The sequence below is a fragment of the Phyllopteryx taeniolatus genome, chromosome 10 (assembly GCF_024500385.1).
Source record: "Phyllopteryx taeniolatus isolate TA_2022b chromosome 10, UOR_Ptae_1.2, whole genome shotgun sequence".
Lineage (NCBI taxonomy): Eukaryota > Metazoa > Chordata > Actinopteri > Syngnathiformes > Syngnathidae > Phyllopteryx > Phyllopteryx taeniolatus.
Genome location: NC_084511.1, coordinates 6,453,121 through 6,478,475, shown reverse-complemented (window position 1 = coordinate 6,478,475; position 25,355 = coordinate 6,453,121). Strand labels below are relative to the sequence as shown.

General features: G+C 41.7%; 1 protein-coding gene across 2 annotated transcripts in view; it reads right to left on the bottom strand.

Moving 5' to 3' along the window:
• The window catches only part of LOC133484877 (neuronal acetylcholine receptor subunit alpha-7-like), a 42,383-nt gene that overhangs the window by 11,900 nt on the left and 5,128 nt on the right, over positions 1 to 25,355 (bottom strand). For both annotated transcript variants that reach the window (XM_061788032.1, XM_061788033.1), the window contains exons 2-4: positions 16,183 to 16,322; positions 9,331 to 9,375; positions 8,723 to 8,832 (exon numbers count right to left, since the gene is read on the bottom strand). In XM_061788032.1, coding sequence (XP_061644016.1) covers positions 8,723 to 8,832; positions 9,331 to 9,375; positions 16,183 to 16,322 — 295 coding nt within the window. The remainder of the gene's footprint in view (positions 1 to 8,722; positions 8,833 to 9,330; positions 9,376 to 16,182; positions 16,323 to 25,355) is intronic.

Genomic DNA, 25,355 nt, shown 5'->3' with positions numbered 1-25,355 from the left:
AAAAATACATTTTGAAATGAGTGGACCACACAATGGCTCTATGCTCAGCTGACAAGCATTTTCTCGTTACAATCCACACCGTTAAGACTCACACCCACTGTCAACCGTTAATGTGAAATGTATAAAGGCGCATACAAGAGAGCTACATGCACCCACAAACTAATCCCAAGCTAGAGAGATAATGTCCATTTGTGTGGAGCTTCATTTAAAGCACCAACAAAGGACAAATGCGGCCCGCATCAGGGGAGAATATCTGGATGGACCCCCTTTATTTGTTCCTGCGTCTAGTCAAAATGAGCGACATAAACGTCTTGTAGTTTGTCATTCTTCTGTGTGTGCCACTATCAGCTGTGGCTCCAGGTACCAGGAAGTAGAAAAGTGGGGGCGACAAAGGCTTAGCCAAGTCATGAATTATTCAAGCATTTATTATTCAAAGACTTATTTAAACCGAAGGTACACTTGGCAATGTGGTGTCTGAAGGAGAGAACAAATACAGTACAAAGATGTGCAATGTATTCAACTTAAAAATAACAGCTTTGAATTGAATTGGGTGGTAAACATGATAGTAAAACAGAAGTGTAAGCCCTGAACTGGTCACCAGTCAATTGCAGGGGACAGAGAAACAAACAACCATTCGCACTCACATTCGCATTCACGCCTACGGGTATTTCATAATTTTCAATTGACCTACCATGTATGTTTTTGGGAGGTGTATGGAAACCGGAGGACCCGGAGAAAATGCACGCAGGCACGGGGGGGAACATGCAAACTTCACACAAGCGAGGCCAGATTTGAACTTGGGTCCTCAGAACTGTGAGGCAGATATGCTTACCAGTTGCTCACCATGCCGCCGCCTTCAAACATATTTAATGTATTTAGAAAGAAAACCCATAAATGACTTTATAGGCACTTTAATAATGTTGTAACCCAATCTACATCTCTACCCCATCTGTAACTATACTGTCATTAAATAATCACATTTAAAGAGATAATTTTAAGCCATTTTTGGCCAAACAATTACATATACATGAAACAAAACAAAATTTTTTTAGACAACACAATGTCGGATGTGGCCTGCACATCTGTCTCACAGCGAAATAACAGCAACATGCAGTTGAACTGAAAAATCTAAATTGCGATTAGGTGCGAAGGTGAGTGTGAATGGATTTTTTACTACAACCCCAATTCCAATGAAGTTGGGACGTTGTGTTAAACACAAATTAAAACAGAATACAATGATTTGAATGCAATACAAAGACAAGATATTTAATGTGCAAACTGATAAACTTGATTGTTTTTAGCAAATAATCATTAACTTAGAATTTTATGGCTGCAACACGTTCCAAAAAAGCTGGGGCAGGGTCATGTTTACCACTGTGTAACATCACCTTTTCTTGTAACATTCAATAAACATTTGGGAACTGAGGACACTAATTGTTGAAGCTTTGTAGGTGGAATTCTTTCCCATTCTTGCTTTATGTACAGCTTCAGCTGTTCAACAGTCCCGGGTCTCCGTTGTTGTATTTTACGCATCATAATGCGCCACACATTTTCAATGGGAGACAGGTCTGGACTGCAGGGAGGCCAGTCTAGTACCCGCATTCTTTTACTACGAAGGCACGCTGTTGTAAGACGTGCAGAATGTGGTTTGGCATTGTCTTGCTGAAATAAGCAGGGGCGTCCATGAAAAAGATGTTGCTTGGATGGCAGCATATGTTTCTCCAAAACCTGCATTTACCTTTCAGCATTAATGGTGCCTTCACAGATGTGTAAGTTACCCATGCCATTGACACTAACACAGCCCCATTACATCACAGATGCTGGCTTTTGAACTTTGCGTCCATAACAGTCCAGATGGTTATTTTCCTCTGGCCCGGAGGACACGACGTCCACAATTTCCAAAAACAATTTGAAATGTCCACATCCCAAACAGTGCAGTGCCACCTGAGGGATTGAAGGTCACGGGCAATTCAATGTTGGTTTTCGGCCTTGCCGCTTACATGCAGTGATTTCTCCAGTTTCTCTGAACCTTTTGATGATATTATGGATCGTAGATGATGAAATCCCTAAATTCCTTGCAATTGTACGTTGATGAACATTGTCCTTAAACCGCTCGACTATTTTCTCACGCAGTCGTTCACAAAGAGGTGAACCTCGCCCCATCTTTGCTTGTGAATGACTGAGCAATTCAGGGAAGCTCCTTTGATACCCAATCATAGGTGGAACATGACTTGCAAATCATTGTATTCTGTTTTTATTTATGTTTAACACAACGTTCCATCTACATTGGATTTGGGGTTGTAGTTAGCCAGAGCTGCTAAGAATTCAAAGTTATCAATGTACTTTCACCATTGTTCCTGTCACACCCTGCTGCAAGTTTTTGTTTGCACATTAAGGACAGAAATCCTGTTTTTGTTTTAATTCCTCATTTTAAAAAAAGACCATTCAAGCAACAAGCTTTTCCTCATGTTTTTGAGATTGGAGTGTCAAAGCTGCAGCTGGCTACTAGTGTGGACTGAATGGATGGCAACAATGGGGAAATGACATGTCAGTATTTTGAGGATAATAAATAGCCCATCAGCAACATATTGTATTGAAGAAGAAAAAAAAAAAGAAGCACTGAACTAGTTCATTTTTGGAGTAGTGAAATTAGTTAAACATTTTAAATTATGAACTATGAACTAAATTAGTTCATTTTTGGAAGCGTGAATTGAACTTTGAACTAGTTCACGTAGAAAATGAACTTTTCCAACACTGTATATGACCAGTCCAAGGTGGACCCTGCAAAGTCATGGGATAGGCTCCAGCTTACCAATGACCCTGGACAACATAAGCAGTAGAAAACGAATGAATGAATGAACATCCTTTGTTGAGAACCAATATATGGTCAACCTATAAAAAGGAGAAGTACTTTTCTGTCATTGCCATCATTGCCATGACAACCGTTTATTGGTCTTTGATATTGGTGGTCTTGCCTAGATACCTCTCATGTTGTGTTAGTGCTTTTGTTGATACCAATGTTACTTTTGTTTATTTCAACATGGTGTTATAATGTTGATACTTTTGTTAGCATTTAGTGAATGCCTTTGCAATGCCTGTACAGACTGAATTAAGGGCAAATCTGTCCATGTTCATGATTTTTCAGTTCAGAAATAAAGGAGTCAGTCAGTAGATCTTGACATCTGGCGTTGTCTGGGCTCAGCAGTTAATAAGATGGGTGAGGAAGCCCGCTGGCAAATAGTACAGTACAGTGATCCTCTAGTTTCAATGTGACATATTTATCGTAGGCGGAAAGCATATACAGCAAATGAAGTGTGCTAAAGCGATTATTTCAAGCATCTTCCTCAGGTCATCAACTGTGTAAGGAAAGTGGGAACATACAGCAATAGTTTTGCTAAAGTATTATTGCGTTACATAACTGTGGCAGCATGTTGTTTATTTTATGGGACTATGCCATATGCCTATGGTGTAATTTCATGTGTGCTTTAATATTTAGTTCATAGTTGGATCATGGAAAACTACAGCATATGACTTGTCAGACTAAATAGCTTTAGCATCTGCATTTGCACCTATACAATAACAATTATTGACAATTTATTGAGTAGATGACAATGACATTTTAAAGTTATATAACTGAAACCGTGCATGGCATGCCATGCATTGTAGACGTGAAATTGATGCTTTTCTTCTAGCGATATGTTTGTGTTTAAATCCTATATTTGACAGTGATTACAAATGTTTTGCGAAATTTGTATTGTCCATCCTAGATACAAACATGACGTGTCCACGGTGTCTCTCAAAGTACAAGCAACATTTGCTGAATGTACCCAGCAGGATTAAATATTTAAAGTGTTTTCCATTTGCTCCAGCACTTGTCCTCATTAAGGTCCGTGCTGGTGCTGCCTTAACACATCTCAGTTTATAAAATACTCATATAACAGCTAACAGTTAGCCATGTGAAGAAATTATTATTGTTTCCACACCCCTTATCCTCACTAGGGTTGCGGGCGTGCTGGAGCCTATCCGAGCTGACTCTGGATTTGCATTTGCAGAGTTACCTTCCTGAGCGAGGACATTTAACCTAACTTGCGCTTGTCCTTCATGCAGTTCATTGATCGTCAGTCAAGTGAGACCTTTGACTTAGGCCTATGACAGAGGCGGTATATTATATAGTTGTTTTCTATTTGAGTATTCTTGGTGTAAACTGCGACATTGGCCGTCTTGTCTGGCAAAAGCAAGAAGAGCAGATAAGGGACACAGAAGAATCAAGAACCAATCACCAGAACCAAGGTCATTTTCTGGCCAGTTATCGGACAGTTTACAGTACTGGTGGGCTGCAGTTCTATGGTGCAACGGCATTGGAGGCAATCAGCAAAAACACAATAGTATGCTGATTGTTGAACAATTGTGTTTATTTTGAGTGACGGTTTAGCCTCACAATGGCAATTGATTCAATAGAGTGGAAAATAAGAACTGCCACACTCTTATATTGCAATACAGGGAGGATGGTGATCTTGCCGGGCCCTAGGCCTGTCGCACCGCCTCCGCTGCCCATGCAGGGCTATGCATGGCAGGGGTTTCAACCTCCCTGAGTGAGGTCTAGACCTGACCGCATCACAAGAAGGAGTGCTATGCATGGCAAGGGTGTCCACTTCCCTGAGTAAGGCCTAGGCCTGTCCACATACCAAAGGGGTTAACTAGAGGATCATCAGCCAGGGACCACCATTCCTTGGCGTTTCACCCCTTACCCCGGAACATCTCCTGGAGGCGCGGCAGTGGACAGTGGTGTCCCCATACCATTCTCTGTAGCTAACCTTCAGATTGTGTTTCCTCCAAAGGTCTTGTCGAGCCTCCTCAGCCAGAGCCAGTAGCTTGACTTCTCTGCCTCCTCTCATATTTCCCTGGTTGCCATGTGGAGGTTGGCTCCCTACAGTCTGAGATCTTTGAGGACACACGATGTTAACATTTACCCTTAACACTTACCCCACTTCCATGGGGTAGAGCTTTGCTTACTTCCTCTAATGAGTAGCCTCCGACCACTCTTCCCAGGTACATTGTACATTTTTTGGGAGGTGAACCTGCAGCAAAAATATCCTACCCAAACCGTACCACCTTTCTTTGGGTTGCAGCCGCAGTGCTATACTTTGGTATTCTTGTGAAGGGTGGAGCTCAAGACAGCTGTTTGTTGATTGGTCGACAGAGTCCACTTGTCAAGTTGTTAAGGTATGATGATGTAGCTATCCCTAGTTTGACCAGGGTTTACCTGATGTGAACCATATACCCTGGAAAACCCCTGACCAAAACATTCATACTATAGAGGGTGAACCTCAGGCAAATGGACTTTCTAGTTGCTAAAAAGGTTTCAACTTTCATCCAAAAGATATATCTTTAGTTGGGGTTAGTTGTTGGAAAGATGCTGGTATTAACTAAATTATTTTTTTAATGGTCTTATGTCCCTCAGATCTCGCCATTGGTTGCTTATCAGCCTTTTCCTAAGCCATTTATATCAGAAGAACTCTGTCCAGTTGTGAAGGACGAGATATCTCACATTGACACCCATAATAGGACATTGACCAAATACCTCAGTCTCTGTTAAGTCAAAGCAAAGTTGCATGCCATAGAAGTATTTGATTTAATAGAGAGGATGTCCCATTTCAATCCTGGAGCAGCAGTTTGTAAATATCGAGGCTACAGTGGATTGCAAAATTCATGACTCGTCACATCAATTCTTCAAATTCAAATGAGTCAGTCTTCCCAGTATTTAGTCATTATGAAAGGTCACTAAAAGTCTGGATGTGACGGTGGTTCCAAATTAATGGAAATTTAAACAAAGAAGACTTTTGAAAAACAGCCTAGACACAATCTAAAGCCAGCACCGTGTCAGATAAATGATACTATGCATTTGTTAATATCCTTATGAGAACAGTCGGTGAAGGGTGAATGGCCGATTTGTTGATCTAAAAAAGTATCGAGTGTAATGACAGTAGTTGGATGACTCAACAAAAACAATTTCTGATCAGATATATTTCAAATAATGATGCCATCTGACATCATAGCTCCTACAGGTCATATAAAAACAAATGACCGGAACATTCTCCCTTCTGAGCAACATGCTAATAAGAGCATCCACTATTCAAAACAACCAGATTCGTGTTACTGGATGCTCCCTGATGGTATGCTGAGTAATGGTGTGTGTACTGCCTGTGATGCCATTAGTATAACAATTAACTGCCTGATTTTATTTATTTATTTATTTATTGTTTGTGTGCATCTCTGCCTCATCGCACACACACACACACACACACACACACACACACACACACACACCTAAATTTGACTGTATGACCATAACATAATTTACAGCCATGTAGAGGATGTTTTCAGTTGCAATCCATATTTTTGCCTGAAACCTGTACTGTCCTTACCATAGGAGGCAAACAAAATGAAAAACATAGGCAAAAACTAAATACCCCTGAATATTCGACGTTCAGCATTCGCAGACTTACTTATTCACAGAGTTTTTTGGCGGAACCTATCCCCTGTTATTCGTGGAAACCCCCACTTATTCTTGTTATTTTTTTTCCGATTCCTATCTTCAATTTTGAAGAAAAAAAAAAACAATTCATGGCAATTATAATCACTATTCGCAGTCTGGCCTGGTCCCAACCCTGGAGAATAGCGGTTGTCCACTGTAATTATGTAGGCCATGCATCATTGATTGTCAATTGAAAAAAAGAAAATAATAATATCATATCCTACTCGGCAGAGGTAATACATCCATTGGCAAATAAAATTAGGCCTTTGAATAAACTTGGCTGACAACTATCTTACATAAGGATAATAAAAAAAAAATACAGTATTAACATACTAATTTTTTTTTAATTTACAGGCAGGAGAGTAAGTCGTACAACAAAACGGGGGGGAAAGAACATTGAAATGCTGACTGCTTGACAAAATCCTGTACTGTGGAGGGGATTTATAAACTGTAGCGGTGAGAGCTCAGAAGTTAAAGTATGGAGGGAAATCGAATAGTGAATTATCGAGCGAAGGTGAGCTATGAAAGAGAAATGTAGAATGCGAGGAGAGATGGTGAGGTAGGATAGATGACAGAGGCTATGAGGCAGGAAAGGGAGGTTGAGGGTAAAAGGTTGAGAGTGGGGAAGAGCGCAGTAGGATTAGGACGGGTAATCCGGCAGGTCCAAAAACTGAGCTTTGGAATATTTGGGTTAATACACACAAACCTTTGTTTTGTCCCCATGCTCCCTATTGGATGCAAGTGTGATACGACTCAACAACTAAAAGTGTTCTTTAATAAAAAATTACTGATTTCAGCCGTTAACTTCAAAGGTACTTTTTTATTGTGTGTGAAGTAATTCTGCATTTCAGTTTCGCTTTTTGATGTCAAAGCAACAATTGTTTAGATTTTGAAACAATGTGCATTCAGCAGCACGGTGGACAACTGGTTAGCACATCTGCCCCACAGTTCTGAGGACCGGGGTTCAAATCTGGCCTCACCTGTGTGGAGTTTGTATGTTCTCCCCGTGCCTGCGTGGGTTTTCTCCGGGCACTCCGGTTTCCTCCCACATCCCAAAAACATGCATGCTAGGTTAATTGAAGACTCTAAATTGCTTGTAGGTGTGAATGTGAGTGCGAATGATTGTTTGCTTATATGTGCCATGCGATTGGCTGGGACACCAATTCAGCATGCACCCCACCTCCTGCCCGAATTTAGCTGGGATAGGTTCCAGCATGCCCGTGACCCGCGTGAGGATAAGCAGTTCAGAAAATGGATGGATGGATGGATAATGTTTTCTCTCCAGAGAAATTACAATTCTGCACATTAAGATATATTACTATCCTTATCCAGAACGCGGGCGGCACACCAATTCAGGGTGTCCCCCGCCTCTTGCCCGCAGTTAGCTGGGATAGGCTCCAGCATACCCATGACCCTCGTGAAGCGGTGAAGAAAATAGATGGATGGAACATCTACTAAAATGGTGCTGTATAAGAAGGATTAGACTGCAACTGAAAAACGTGTTTAAAACACCTATTTTCTATGACAGAGAAAACACAAGATGTTCACATTCACATCAACTTGGGGGAAAAAAAAAGATAGTAATGTGCATCAGATATTTGTTTTGCTTCAACCTCCATGGCTTAAAACAAGATAAAGCTAGTGTATAGAACAATTGAAGTGAATTCGAACAATACATTAGGATAATTACAAAGTCAGCCTATTATCGTCTGAAAAATCCATTTAGGATTAGAGGATTTAATGAATGTCTCAGAGGGATTTGGACAAACATGTTCACACATTAATCTTCAGTACCCTAGTTGTCTTTTCAAAGATTCAATGGCAGTTTGAGTCATCATTTTGACCAAAAAAAAAACCCAACCCCATTTTATTACTCAATTTCATTAATATCTACAGGTTCTTTACTCTGCTACTATACCTATGCAGGGGGTGGGTATCTCCAAGTTTGGTACTGTAAAACTTATTTCCTCTATTTAGTGCCATACAATTTATTTCTAATCACAGGTGTTTTTAATGTTTCACTCCATCCATGAAACTAATTGATCTAGCCTAGTGCAGAACTGCTGTGCAATTTAAATAAAACTGTCTTAATGCAGAATTTTTGCCGTACTGCACACCAACAGATACAGTACATATCTGCTGCTCCAAAATGTAGATTAGTTTGCAGGAAGAAGCAAGAACTCTGACCTGTTGTAGAGAAGGATGTCAGGAGTCCAGATCTGGTCTGAAGGGAATCGAAGGTTCTGAACACCAGGGTAGCTTTCTGGGTTCCAGCTCAGGTAGATATCAGTCCAGTACTGAGAGACATTGAGATATTATACTACTATATGACATTTATTTGCAATATTGTAATAATGTTTACATAGGCGAACAAGAAGTGTCATATCTTTCTAAGGGGATAATTTTGATGATCTTTTATTCTGGAAAAGATGCTGACTGCACAATCTCGTGAGGGTTTATAAAATTCAAAATATTTTCATACACACATGCTTTTTCTACATCTGTAATTACATGGTCTGTAGCCTACATTTTACAGCCTGGTACTGTAACTTTCTGTATTGCAGGCTTTGACTTGACAAACGATGCTAGAGTTGAGAACTGTATTACTCCTTGATTGTCATTTATATTCGAATTAAATGTTCATCGTAAACAATGAAGACCCTTACAAATGTATGAGGCTGCATCATATGGATTAATTATTTGTTCTGTTCTTCTGGAGGAATGGACAAAGGAAATCCCACACAGACAGATGCCAAGTTCCCAACATCTTGTAGAAAGTTTTCCCAGCGACTCACCAACTGCAGCCAGGCATTTGTCATCAACACTTGGTTCTTCTCATCCTGACACCAGAAAGATAGAAAGAAAAATATTAGTTTTTACATAAAAATGATGCATCAGCTTATAAAATGTAATACTGTCAAATTGTGCTTATTTGACATTGTTAATTCATGCTTAAATTACAGATTTTGTGCAGTTGGCTTCACTTGTAGGTTTCCATTATGAATGCATTACTGCATTTTTGCTAACATCCTTTTCATTTGGTTCAATTATCCATGGCGAAATAATCATGACCTAATAACCAATTCAATTTCATACTAACAAATCGGTTCATCTGTCTTGATTTATGTTATTCAGATTACAAGGGTGGGACTAAACGTTTGGATTTTTACATTTTTATATTCTTAGTAAGAAATGTTTTCATTTATATAACTTAAATAATAAAGATGATTTCCAAAGTAGTCACTGATGGTGTAGCGGTTCACTCGACTGTCCATCCCTCCATCTATTTTCTATGCCGCTTGTCCCCCCCATTAGTGTCATAGGTGAGCTGGACTTAGGGCAAGAGGCAGGGTAGACCCTGGACAGGTAACCAGCTTGTCGCAGAACACAGGAAGACAAACAATCATTCACAGTCACAATCACACCTAGGGACAATTTACATGCTTCAGCTAACGTACTATGCATGTTTTTAGGATTGTGGGAGGAAATCGGAGTACCTGAACAAACTCACGGAAGCATGGGGAGAACATGCAAATGCCACACAGGAGAGCGTACAAAGATTCCCATGCCACTGGGCTGCCCCAGTAGTGATGCAGTTTTACTGTATGTATTTTATGTACTGTAGGAAATGAGGCTGCTTGTGTTCTGAAAGCTGCAAGGTGACATTTTCATTTTTGCAAGCTTGAGAATTTGATATCCCTACCCTGTAAACAAAACATTCTAAAAGTTCTGCATGGATTCAGGGGAAATAGAATTGCATAAAATGTGCTTTTGATTTCCTCAGTGTAGCATCAGTTTATCCACAAATTTACAAATTGAATTTACCCTTTCAGCTAGAAATATGGCACATATGGCACACAAAATTATGTCAGACAGCAGATGATGCAGATGTAAAACAGAGCTTAATGTAGGACTGAATGTCAGTCTCTTCAGGGATATAGCTCCCCTGTGGTGTGTTTGTTGGCTTATAACTTCACTGCTGAGGGATCTCCTCTCCTGTCAAAGTTAAGTGAGCTTCCAACCATGCGGCTGTTCTTACTTTGACAACAACAACCAACATCCTCCTTCATGAGATGAGCATTCATTCTACTACAGGTACATAGTGTGAAGATTAATACAGTTGACCGCAGCTATTTGTGGAGATAGGGACTGGGCCGGACTGCAAATTGCAAAAATCTGCGGATAATTGATGGCCATTATAATTGCACTGAAAAAAAAATAAAAATAAAAAAATAAAAATAAAAATTTTTTTAAAAAAATATATATATGCACACACACACATAGCGACTGAAATAAGTTATTTAAAATGTCACCATTTTTCTCACTAAATATATTTCCAAATGTGCTATTGACATGACATTTTCACCAGATGTTGGGAACAACCCAAGTAATCCATACATACAAAGAAAGTAGGACAAATAAGATCAGAAATCGAGTTTTGTGTAATATTGTGAAATTACACAGGGAAAAAGTATTGAACACATGAAGAAAGGGAGGTGCAAAAAGGCATGGAAAGCCAAGAAAGCACCTAAAATCTATCAATAATTAAATAGCAATCCAGCCCCTTGTCACTCCAAATGAATATCAGATGGTTCAGTCCTAATTGATGGCCTACAAAAAGGTCTCATTGCCAAGGTGTGAGTTAAGACACATCTCATGATGGGTAAGAGCAAAGAGCTCCCTCAAGACCATCGCAAACTAATTGTTGCAAAACATAACGATGGCATTGGTTACAGGCACCTTCCAGTGAGCAGGGTTGGGGCCATAATCCGTAAGTGGGAAGCCAATCATACCACCATAAATTTGCCTCAAGCAGGTACTCCGCGCAAGATTTCTGAGAGAGGAGTCCAAAGCATAATCAGAAGAGTTGTCCAAGAGCCAAGGACCACCTGTCGAGAGCTTAAAAAAAACGTGGAATTAGCAGGTACTGTTGTCAAAAGGAAAACAATGAGTAATGCATTCTGCCGCCATGGCCTGTATGCACGCTCACCACGCAAGACCCCATTGCTGAAAAAAAACGCATGTCAAAGCTCGTTTAAAGTTTGCTGAACAACATTTGGACAAGGCAGTTAAATACTGGGAGAATATAGTCTGGTCGGATGAGAGCAAAATTGAACTGTTTGAATGTCATAATGCACACCACGTTTGGAGGAGAAATAGCACAGTACATCACTCTAATAACTCCATACCAACAGTGAATTTCGGAGTTGGGAACATGATGGGGTGGGGCTGCTTTTCAGCAAATGGTACTGGCAAACGTCACACAGGCCTCTCTCCTGAATGGATGCTGCACACCGTCTGCCGCTGGGTACTGGTCTTTCCGTTTCTCATCTTGAAGACAAAGTCAGCATCACCATCTTGTGAGGTTTTACTCTTTCTGTATGTCTGTGTCCCTATGCCTGCACATGATGTCTTTGTGTGTGTCACTTCTGCAGTTGCTACACCATGTCTTCTGCCGACACACTATTCATCTGTATGTGCCACGTTTTGCTAATGGCTTAAAGTCCTCAGGCAGTCCCTTTAAGACCATAGGTACTAGTAGGCCATCTCCCTACATCTAATTTTTCAGCATAGACTCATATTCCAAATCAGCTGCTTCCTGCCATTCCTTTGGATTAGCACTCATCATTGCTTCTTTTATTGTGATTGTATGAGTCACTGTATCAACAAACTCATCATATCCATATCTCTTGGGAGCCTTTCTTATTCTGCCACTTGTTCTGATAGTGTTATAAACAGTGACCACATCTTGTGTTTCATTCTCATTTGTTTCCATGTTTACCTCATTCTCTGAGGAGGGTACTTCTGCTTCCTGTTTCCAATTGAAGTTTAATTAGTTGAAGATGACATAACGACGGATTGTTTTCTCTTCATCATACATGCGATAGCCTTTCACATTTTTTGCATATCCCAGTCAGTCTGTTCTGTTTGGAAGCTGTGGTGCCTACAGCTTCTGCCTGTTACATCTTTGGCAACTTTGCATGTGATAGCATGCTTCTAGCTGCTTCAACTAATGTCCTATTGTTTTCTTTCTGCAACTCCATTTTGTTGTGGTGAGTGAGGTACAGTCATTTCATGATGAATGCCCTGAAAGCTTCTTGAATCTCTTTTGATGTGTACTCAGCACGATTGTCTGTTCTCAGCCTCATGACACTCTGCCCACACTCATTTAAGAACATTCCCTCAAATTCTTTGAATTTGTTTAGCACCTCATTGTTCTGTTTCAGGAAGTCTACCTTGCCGCATCTAAAGTAATCATTGACAAAATGTTTTTTCTCTACTAAAGGATTCTGTCTGTATGGGACCACAGACGTCACTATTTGTAGTTGCATCCTGCGTTTGGAGGGTCTTCCAATTATCGACTTATATTGTCTTTAAGACAGTTTGCCTTCCACACATCCTCCACAAAAAGAAATAACCTCTGTCTCTGCAGAGAAGTTCACTCTGTTCACCAGATGCTTTAGTTTCTTCAACTTAGTGGTGTGTCCCAGCTGCTGGTGCACTACGACAGGCAGATACATTGCCTTCAACATCCAGCTGATATAGTTCATCAGCTCTTTGTGTTCCCATTCCCACTCTTTGAGTTTCATTTTTCCCCCCCAAATATGTAGCAGCGAGACTTCCTGAACTGCACTGCATTTCCCTTTTTGGTAGAAGCTGCCACTGAGAATAGATTCCCCAGGCAGCTTTGGAACATATAGCATGTCATACAATCTGACATTTTGAAAATCACTTATTTTGAAAATCATTTTCATGTTGACGTTTCCAAGGGCATCAACTATCCTGCCGTCACCTAGTTTTACAGACTAGTATTTCTTTATCACGTCATGTGCTATGATTCTCTGTCAGTTGAGTCTGCTTCTTTGATGACAAAGGTACTTCCAGACAAATCTTCTGCATTGTCATACATCATGCTTTATGCCTTGTTTTTAAATTATTATTTTTTATTTAACTTTGTTTCCAACTTGGACAGTCACAGTTGATAGACCTTGTTTGCATGGTCTTTCTGCTCCCACTGACCTTATCCTGCACAATTACCCGAAATTGTGATGACATGGGGTGGCATGGTGGGCGACTGGTTAGAACGTCGGCCTCACAGTTCTGAGGAGTGGGGTTCAATCCCCGACCCGGCCTGTGTGGAGTTTGCATGTTCTCTCCGTGCCTGCGTGGGTTTTCTCCGGGCATTCTGGTTTCCTCCCACATCCCCAAAACACGCATTAATTGGAGACTCTAAAATTGCCCGTAGGTGTGAATGTGAGTGTGAATGGTTGTTTGTTTGTATGTGCCCTGCAATTGGCTGGCAACCAGTTTAGGGTGTACCCCGCCTCCTGCCCGATGATAGCTGGGATAGGCTCCAGCAGGCCCGCGACCCTTGTCAGGATAAGCGGCTCAGAAAATGGATCGATGGATGGATGTGATGACATGGCTGATGCATCACCTGATGTAGCACCACTGAAGTTAGCACTAGCATTTTCTCGCTTTTGCTCATTTATTAATGCTTGATGAATTAACTGCAGTGTCAGATTGTCAATCTTTGTTTCTCGTGCATTGGAAATTGTAGCATAACGTGGTGTTAAACATCCTAAAAGTGTTACAATTTGGTCTTCTTCAATTACAGCCCCGATTGTTGATAGCTGATCAGTTAGCTCCTTCACTTCTTTTCAATGCTCAGTCAAACGATCTCCTTCCTTCATTTCACATCAGAAATACTAAAATAATAATTTATTTGCCGAAGTATATCCCTCACAATGGCCTTTCAGCGTAGTACACATGTCTTTGGGAGTCTGGCAACTTGTTATCAAATACACTTGGGTTGTACAGTACTTACATTGAGGACAATAATGGAGAATGCAGTTGCAAACATTATTTCACATGGATGCATAGTTACAGTCATAAACACATTAAACTAGAAAATGGCAACGGAAAATTAAGTGATTCCTACTGCCCGCAGAGGGGAAAGAACTGCATATTATATAACGTATAGTGTTACCTTGAGTTATGAGTGCCCCGACGTTATGAGGAGTCAGTTAAATTATTATTATTATTGGGTTTTTTTTGTTTTTTTTTGCTTTGTGTTGCAAGCCAAAACTTAAGGTCGAAGTGAGCGTCACACATACTGTAGCTCGAGAGAAATAAAAGTTGCTAAGACACTTTCCTTCATTTAATTAACGGGACAAGCAGTCAAACAGACAAATACAAAATGAAAACATTTGCAAGGAGCCAAATGCAGTAAGCCAAAACTCACGTCAAGATGCTCACATGCGGACTAACTGAGGTGATTCCTGACATAACTCACCAGCCACACCCCTTAAAAGCAGACATGACAGGACAACAGTTGTTGTGACTTTCAGCTTATCCCAATGTACAACAATCACACTTTTTAAAATCTGTTTAGTCCTCTTTACTCCTTTATTATGTTGAATTATGTTTAGTAAAAAACACTTCTATTTTCCTTATATTATACACACAATAACACAAAAATGTGTTGGGGGTTTGGAACGGATTATTGCCATTTCAGTTAATTTCAATGCATAAAATTGATTTGAAATAAGAGTAAATTGAGTTATGAGCTTGGTCATAGAATGAATTAAACTCAGTTGTGTCTAGTCAGGATAAGCGATATGGAAAATGGATGGAAGGATGTGTCAAGGTACCACTGTATAAGCAATGCCTCAATTTGTTCTGTCATGAACAAACACTACCTTTTAATTACCCCTCTGTTAAAGTAATTGTATTTGACTTACCCATAAGAAAATTATGGAGAAAAAAAATGCAATTTGCTGTTACAATGAACCCCCGCATATCCACGGTTCGGCATTTGCAAATTCACAGATTTTTGTAGAGAAACTATACTCCACTATTTGCTGAAAAGCTCCTATTCGCTGTTTTTATGCTCACGCAAGAGAAATGAAATTATTATTTGGCACCATCTGGTGAACTCTTGATGTTGTTGTTTTTAATTCATCGATTGTAATTTATTGTCTGCATTTGAGATGTTATGTTTTGTTGGGAGTTCTTGAATGCATCTCACTATCAAACTACCGAAAGTATGTTTCTCCTTCTCTCCACATACAGCTACTAATAGCCTGTGTATTCTACTTTGCCATTACTTGCCTGTATTCCTAAGATTTGTTATTGTGTGTAAATGCCAAACGTTGAGTTTCATGGCTTAATAACATTTGTGTCAAGTGCTAGTGCTCTTTTTTGTTTGCCCATGTGCGATGTTACCTCTGTTTGTGCTAGCGTGTTATTTAGGCTAAGGCTGGTATGCTAGCTAATACTATTGATGAGCCTCATGTTAATGTGGTTTGTTTGTGTTGAATGTGTTCATGATTAATGAGTATATGTTAAATTTGTGGTGTTGATTCTTTATGATCCTCTCAATTTTGAATGCTTTGCCACCATCTTGTGACATTTCTGTGCAATTATAACCCCTTTCTAAGGATGATCGTCAATTATTCACAGATTTTTGCTTTTCGCGGCAGGGCTTGGTCCCTATCACCCACAAATAATGGGGTTCACTGTACATGATTCTATTGTTAAAAAACGTAAATGTAAATTCGGAAATGACAGGAAGCTTCTCAACAGCAGACACAACGGACATATTTAAATGCCATTGACTAACATATACCGTACATGCTCCTCACCACATCTATTATCTGCAGAAGAGTGAAACCCAGCTCCACCAGGATGGCAGCTGAGTCATTGATCACTGGTCTTTCCAGACGGTTGTAGTTAGCAAGCAGTTCCTTGTAAAGTCTCCTCTGGTACTCTCCTTGCAGGGATCCTGGAGACCAACACAGCAAGAGCAAGGTTACATGTATACATTTCATAAAACATTAGATCATTTTTTACAGCGACATGTAAACCGCAGTACAGTACGGTTCAGCTCGCCCATCCATCGATTCGTACAGTCAGCCATCATAGGCAACGCATTTATCCTCAGCTAGATCACAAAGAGATCAAGTCAATCCCAGTTTTATAAATAGTACAGGAGCATGCCTCCAGCAGGGCAGCGTGTTGTGCGGCCCATTAATGCAAAAATGGCAAGCGTTATGGCAGGTTAGCATTTACGGTCAGACATAACAAAACAAGCTACTGGAAGCTAGTCAGCACAGCATAATAGAGAGACTGTCTTAGATTACTGAGCGAAGAAAATATAGATTGAATGCTCATTTTTAGATGGCAGAAATGACTAAAAAGTTTATTTAAATACTGACTTTAGGTTGATATTATATTTCTACAAGTCTGTTAACAATTAAACATGAACAGCCTTGTTTTTTCTTGTAATAGAAAAATGGAAAAACGAAAAGAAAAAGTGTGGCAGAGCCTGGGCTCAGCACTAATAGATAGAATAAGTACAAAATAAATAAATAAATAAATGAGGAATTTTGATAATTATGAGCATGACAATGTGTATAAAAGCAGCCTCATGAAAAAACACCCCCTTCAAAGATAATAGTAGCTGGAGCCTCCTGACTTTATCAGCCTGGGGAACTTCACTTTCACATTCTACCAGTCTGAGCAGTATTTATACACAGTATTTCAACATTCAGAATTGATTTAGATGGTTCTTTTTTTTCTCAATAATGGTCCACACCAAACTCCGCTTTGTTCAGGTTTACTTTCCATTTCCGTAAAGGCAGTGAAATAGTTGGGCGCAAGCACGGGGAGAATATGCACACAGTAGGGCCTGAGTCGAACCGAGAAACTCTCAGGTGTGAGGCAGACGTACAAACAACAACTTCCCTGTGCTGCCTAAATTCTAAAAAAATCAATTTCTCACGCCAATCATCACATCTGCTCACATCATCGCCTCTGTTGCCAAACAACAATCTATCCTTTAAAACTGATAATACCAGCCTGCCTGGTAGTGTTACTTTTTGCCTAGTGTCCTTGTGAGAATAATCTCATATGCTGCAAACACATATTTGCACTAACATTTTCTGTAATCATGTAACATTGTAGATGAAATATTAAACTACATGGTATTTAATGGCTGGAGAAAGACTCAGAAGAAACAAACATCCATCCATCCATTTTCTGAGCCGCTTCTCCTCACTAGGGTCGCGGGCGTGCTGGAGCCTATCCCAGCTGTCATCGGGCAGGAGGCGGGGTACACCCTGAACTGGTTGCCAGCCAATCGCAGGGCACATCGAAACAAACAACCATTCGCACTCACAGTCATGCCTACGGGCAATTTAGAGTCTCCAATTAATGCATGTTTTTGGGATGTGGGAGGAAACCGGAGTGCCCGGAGAAAACCCACGCAGGCACGGGGAGAACATGCAAACTCCACACAGGCGGGGACGGGGATTGAACCCCGCACCTCAGAACTGTGAGGCTGACGCTCTAACCAGTCGGCCACCGTGCCGCCAAGAAACAAACAATGCAAAGAAAATCTGTGTATCTTTGCATCGTGGATTCAGACACATTATCAACTAAAGCCACTTTTCCACCAAATAATGAGCATTTGTTCTTTTGTCACAGCATGAATGGAGGTCCACATAAACATGAAAAACATAATGCAGTCAATGCTGAGGGGAATTGATGCCTCTGCTGATGCCTGCCTCATAAAATTGTGCTCTGGAGGAAGAAAATAATGAACATTTTCAATGCCCGGACAAACCATGTGCGGCTCGCACCAGGGAGGAAGAGAAGCATCCCAGTGTGGGGTGTGTTTCTTCATCATCTCAGTAATAGAGTTGATAGGAGAAGCAGGTAGACACAGGAGTCTCAACACAGGAATTGCACTTGCAGGGGGAACCATGGACATTTGCCGTTATTTCATCCCTCGCTCTGTTTAGCACACTGTTCCTATAGTCTATCTGCAAAGACGTGTTTAAAGCCTCATACATCAAAGATACACTAATACGGGCTGTTCGGTCCCAGTAAGACCGGTGTCAGAAGAAGCTCGGTCATTGGGTAGGGGATCAGAGTCGAGCCACTGCTCCTCCGCATTGAGAGTAGCCAATGAGGTGGCTTGAGCATCTCTTTTGGATGCCTCCTGGACGCCTCCCTGGTGAGGTATTGCGGGGACGTCCCACTGTGAGGAGACCCTGGGGACAACCCACGACATGCGGAACAGACTACGTCTCCCGGATGGCTAGGGAACGCCTCGGGATCCCCCCAGAAGAGCTGGATGAAGTGGCTGGGGAGAGGGAAGTTTGGGCTTCCCTGCTTAAGCAGCTGGCCCCACGACTGCAACTCAAATAAGGATGGCTGGATGTATGGCTGAATGGACGGACGGGCAGATGGATGGATGGACAGACATTAAAGATATAGTCAAAGATGGGCTATGGAGAATCCAAGCCCATCGTGACAAATCAAATTTAATTATGTAATATTGAAAAATACCAGTTTACAGTATGTAAAAAGTCACTGGCCACAACTTTAGGTACACCTGCGTATCTAACGAATAATATTCAAGTAACATAATAGTTTTCACTAGAATTACATTCGGCGGCACGGTGGCCGAATGGTTAGAGCGTCAGCCTCACAGTTCTGAGGACCCGGGTTCAATCCCAGGCCCCGCCTGTGTGGAGTTTGCATGTTCTCCCCGTGCCTGCGTGGTTTTTCTCCGGGTACTCCAATTTCCTCCCACATCCCAAAAACATGCATTAATTGGAGACTCTAAAATTGCCCGTAGGCATGACTGTGAGTGCGAAGGGTTGTTTGTTCCTATGTGCCCTGCGATTGGCTGGCAACCAGTTCAGGGTGTACCCTGCCCGATGACAGCTGGGATAGGCTCCAGCACCCCTAGTGAGGAGAAGCGGCTCAGAAAACGGATTGATGGATAGATAGAATTACACTCAATAGATATATTAGAAGCACCTGAGGCCCTGAGATTGTACATGTAACTAAAACATTCAACAAAAATATTTTTTTTTAAGTCCAACTTTGCCGGTAAGTTAAAGTACCTCTCAGCTCAGGTCAGCAAGCATCGTAGGATTAATGCTGTGCATGTGTTTTTATTTTTCTTTGTGTTTTCTTTTGCAAAAAGCCTCAACATACAGACACGTTGAATTTTTTTGTTTGAAAGTTCATTTGAAATTTCAATTTGTTAGCCTCGCTTTTGCATGATCTTACCTCGCCACACAGACTCTTTGTGTGGAACCCGGTTTATCAATCAGCTTTACAGAAACTAAAATCGAGCTTTACCTCCGCTCCTGTCCTCAGTCCCAAACAGCAGTTTGTTGTGGAAGTTGATGCGTCTGATGCCGGAATAGGAGCATTGCTCTCCCAGAAATGTCTCAAGGATGGTAAGTTACATCCTTGTGCTTATTTCTCTAAGAAACCTACTCCAATGAGATAAATTATGATATAGGTGACCGTGAACTGCTGGCTTTCAAGATGGCTTTGGGGGAGTGGAGGCACTGGCTAGAAGGGGCTCAGACCCCGTTTTTAGTATGGACGGATCAAAAGAACCTTGAGTATCTTAAGTCTGCTAAAAGATTAAATGCTAGGCAGGCTAGATGGGCTAGGCAGGCTAGATGGGCTATCCTACCGACCTGGTTCTAAAAATGGTAAGCCAGATACTTTATCGTGTATTTTCTGCGAAGAGAATTCTTTGTCCAACCCTAAAACCATTTTGCCCAAGTCATGTTTTATTTCTGCTTTTGTTTGGGACATTGAAACTGTGGTAAAAGAGGCTCTGAATAACACTATTAGCCCTACAGGTTGCCCAGAAAACAGGCTTTATGTGGTCCTGACCTTCAGGGTAAGAGCCATCCACTGGGCTCACACTAACCGGACTGTATGGCACCCAGGCATGGCAAAAACGTAATTTGTCGTCGAACAGCACTTTTCGTGGCCCAATGTTAGAAGAGATGTTATCAATTACGTCAATGCTTGCCAGGTAAAACAAGCCCTCTCCTCAACGTCCTTCTGGGGAGTTGCGACCCCTGCCAGTACCACAACGTCCTTGGTCAGACTTTGTAGACGTCCGTAGACTTTGTGACAGGATTACCGACCACTAAAGGAAATACCTCCGTTTCACAGTTGGTGACAGGTTCTCTAAGATGGCACACTTTATTGCACTGCCGAAACTCTCCTCAGCTAAAGAAACTGCAGACTTGATGATAAACCAGGGATTCAAGTTTCATGGTTTTCCCAAGAATTTGGTATCGGATAGGGGCCCCCAATTCGTTTCACGATTTTGGAAGGAGTTTCGCAGCTTAATAGGTGCTACCGTCAGTCTGTCAACGGGCAAACTGAGAGGCTGAACCAGGACCTGGAGACTGGGCTCCAGTGTCTCGCTTCACAGGAGCCACAATCCTGGACTCAGAAGCTGGTTTGGGTCGTGTTCTCTCATAATTCTCTCCCCTCTGCATCCACTGGTCTATCGCCTTTTCACATTGTGCATGGTTACCAACCATCTCTGTTTCCTGCCATAGCCCCAGAGTCCACGGTTCCATCTGCAATGACCTTGGTGAGACGCTGCAGGAGAACCTTGGAGCGAGCCCGCCAAATGTTGCTACGCCAAGGACAGTGCTACAAGACCGCAGCTGACTGTAAGAGGAGACCAGCCCCGAACTACAAAGTGGTTCAGCGAGTTTGGCTCTCCACCAAGCATCTTCCACTCTGGGTGGAATCCCGGAAGCTCGCTCCCCGGTTCGTTGGGCCCTTCCCCATCACAAAGGTCATCAATCCTGTCACCATGAAGCTTAAGCTCCCAAGGTCAATGCGGGTCCACCCCGCAGTTCACGTCGGACTGCTCAAGCCCACCCGGGAGTCCCCTCTGGTCTCGCCTTCCAGGCCCTCCTCCCCCCCGTTTCGTAGACGGGGGCCCCGTCTTCACGGTGAGGCGGTTGCTGTTGTCTCGTCGGAGAGGGAGGGGGTTGCAATATCTGGTGGACTAGGAGGGATACGGACTTGAGGAACATTCATGGGTGCCTTCTAGATTTGTCATTGCCGACTCACTCATTCAGGACTTCCACGTTGCGCATCCAGTGGCTCCGGGGCCGTCTAGGGCCGGCCGTTGTATTTTGTTGTCACGTTCCAGCATTCCTTGTTTCCACGTCAGACTCATAGTAAGTCTAGACCCTGTTCTGATTGTTGACCTTGCCTTTTTGCCTCACGTTTTTTTGGATATTGTTGCCTTTGCGGATTGCTTGTCTATGTACCGACCTCTGTCCCTTTATTAAACCTCCCTTTTTGAAACTATCCATTGAATTGGAGTCGTGCATTTTGGGTCCTGTCCTTTGTTCCGTTCCTGACAGGCACTGCTCATCACCTGGCCAATACAGTCCCAACAGTGAAGCATGGTGGTGGCAGCATCATGACGTGGGGATCTTTTTCTGCTGCAGGTACAGGATGACTCGTTGCAATCAAAGGAAAGATGAATGCGGCCAAGTACAGTGATATCCTTGACGAAAACCTTCTCCAGAATGCTCAGGACCTCAAACTGGGCCGAAGGTTCACCTTCCAACAAGACAATGACCCTAAGCAAACAGCTAAAATAATGAAAGAGTGGCTTCAGAACAACCCTGTGACTTTTTGAATGGCCCAGCCAGAACCTCCCCAAATCCAGGTGTGAAAAACTTGTTGCATCATTCCCTACTGTATATAAATTGGAGGAACTATTTGATCCCTGACTGATTTAGTAAGTTTACCCACTGACAAAGACATGAACTGTCTATAATTTTAATGGTAGGTGTATTTTAACAGTGAAAGAGAGCATACCAACAATAATTTAGAAAACATTACGTGGGGGCAGCCGTGGCCCAATGGTTAAGATCATCGTCTGCCACCGTGGGGGCCCTAGGTTCAAGACCCCGACTGGACCATCCGCCAACATCCCCTGGACTCACGGCTGTGGTGTCCTTGAGCAAGACACTGATACCCCGAAATGCTCCCCAAAGCCACTCCATGACCTGAATGTGCTTCTTCATCAGCCACTCTTTCATTTCCTTGCCTGTGTGCTTTGGGGTCTCTCCCATGGACATGCCCGGAACACCTCACCCTAATCAGATGCCCGAGCCACCTCATCTGGCTCCTCTCAATGCGGAGGAGCAGCGGCTCTACTCTGAGCCCCTCCCGGATGACTAAGCTTCTCATTAAAATAGTATTTAATGCTACATACAGGTCGATGTGTGTGTACTGGAACTGGCCCAGAACTTTGCATGTCTGCATGTAGAATTAGTTCTGACTTAATAAGCAGAGTCAGAACACCTCTGAGCAGCAAAGCAAGTCCAAGGGCATCAGCACTACAAGGGGGACTGAGAGGCAGGGGTACTTTTAGTTTTGTAGTGCTGTACAAAAATGAACATATTTCTCACACTCCTTCTTCACAATGTTCTCCTCAAGGACCTTTCATCTTGAAAGAATATTGGATTTTTTATAATGCGTCCAATGACAAAATGAGATATGGAGAAAATTAAAATGTGAGACCTCTGTGGCGTTTCTAGCCCTTTTTTAGCAGGGTGGCCAGGCTAGGTCCAAGTGTATTTTCAGGGGGACACTTCAATAAACGTTCAGTAGTATGAAAATTATATTCATATATTCACTACTCACAATTTGTACTGGACTTACTAATAGTGGAATGCAATTTATTTATTTCATTTTTTTTTATCGCTTGTAATGCAAAGTGATCCGATACACCAGACCTGTCATGCCCACAAACGTCTCCACACTCTTTTTTTCTTCTCGCTTCAGCGGTTGGCATTATATTTTAGGTGCGACTTTCTGCCCTAGAGTGCACAGAGCTTCAACTAATTAGTATATGAGGGAGAGAGAGAGAGAGAAAAAAAGAGTTTTACATGCCTATGAACCAAAACGAAAGGTTCCGACAATTATCATCCACCGTCCCACCCCTAGTTATATTACTTAGCTATACTAAAACATTCACAAGCTCATCATTTTTAATTATTAATCGTCCTAAACCTGTCTATGCCACTTAATGTTTGACCAGCTACCTAAACTGTTAAAGGTCAGAGGACAAAGATGTTATGGGGTCAATTAAAAATTCAGATTTGAATTGTTTATATGTTATGTAATACATGCATGTCATTTACAGAAACTTGTCAACTATAGTTTAGCTAAAAATTATGTTTTTATTACGCTTATTGAGCACTCCCCGAACATACCCGAAGCTCGAGACACCAGGGTGTAGTTACTCCATCCACTGCAAAGGCTACCGGAAGTGACTTTACAATTGCCAAACACAGCGCACTACACTCTACACGCAATGGCGAGCAATGTGTTAGAATATGAGGAGGAGGAGGATTTCGACGTGCAGGAGCACCCAACTGATGATTGGCATCATCAAACCGTGCATGTTTGAGATGATCAGGAGGTCAGAACAGACTGGTATGTTTGCGCATCCCATAAATCCATAATTTACTTGCTCCAGCATCCTCACTTGTCGACAGAGTCATTAAAAAAATTGCGAAATTATACGACAACAAAAATACAAGGACGGGAACAACTGCATGGAACAACAGCACACAACGGCGAATGAACAGGCGACACTTTCGTGTCCAGTCATTAAAAAATGAGTGCACTGTGTTTGGTAATTGCAACGTCACTTCCGGTAGCCATTGCAGTGGATGGAGTAACTACACCCTGGTGTCTATCCAAAAACAGTCTGCCACAGGGACCCATTATCCCTTTCGCACAGACTCGTATCTTGTGAACACACACCCAAATGTACAGCAATGTTTGATGTTTTTGTGTCTGACACTTAAGCTTACTACACTACTTTATTTTAATGCTGGCCCTGTTGGTGGTCCTAAATATTACTGTATTTTAAGTGGTACTTGAAAAAATTGAGAACCACAGGGCTACATGTTGTGACCCTCATAACTATATAAACTGTATATAATAACTCATAACTAATAATAACTAACTAATAATATTAAGTAATCAGGTAAAAACAAATAAATAGTCTTTTAGTGCTCTATGACTTTGTGTGGCATTGCATTGCACTTCCCAGTTGTCTCGAATGCAGCAGATAAAAGACCACACATACAGGACTGCACATGATAAGCATCGTTGGGATCATAAAGGTTTTAAATGTCACATTTAAATGGGAAAAATCAGAAGCCAATTTTTGTCTTCCATAATCTTTTATTCTCCCAAGCCGATGCTTTATACACTATCAGTGTTGCTCATGAAGCTCTAATTTATGCAACCTCTTTTTTTTTTTTATATTTTGTATGAGCATCCTCTCTTTTGACCTCCTTCTCTCACAGTGTTTCTGGCTGTCCTGAATACACTTGCTTTTTTGTGTAATAAATGAACACATTCCGCAGCCAATTGGGTTACGGCTTGAAATAAATAACAAGCCAAAGCAAACATGATTGGCGCTGTTTCCAATTAGTCGGCATCACCTAAAAATGGATGGAAGGAATTCAGTTGGCTCTCACTTCAGGTTGAATGTGTGCCTACCTGAATGTGAATACATTTGTTTGAGGTTAATCAGTCCATTATTTCTTCTTCTGTCAAACAGCTCAGCGATAACGTCCCGTCAGACTTTGAGACACACTCACCAGCCACAGTCTATCCAAAAACAGTCTGCCACAGGGACCGATTCTGCCTTTCACAGGCTCTCACAGACTCGTATCTCGTGAACACACACCCAAATGTACAGCAATGTCTGATGTTTTTCTGTCTGCGCTTACTGAAGCTAAAACCGCTCAGCTTTCTGCTTCTGACTCAAACACATTTATTTGCTGATGGTAAATTAGCCATTGTAAATGATTCGACACTGTGTAATTTTAGCACACTTTTAAGGAATTCAATGCAATGTTGTGAGACAAAAATAAACTAAGAATTACATACTAAAAATAACCTTACTTAACGACCACTGTTATTGAAG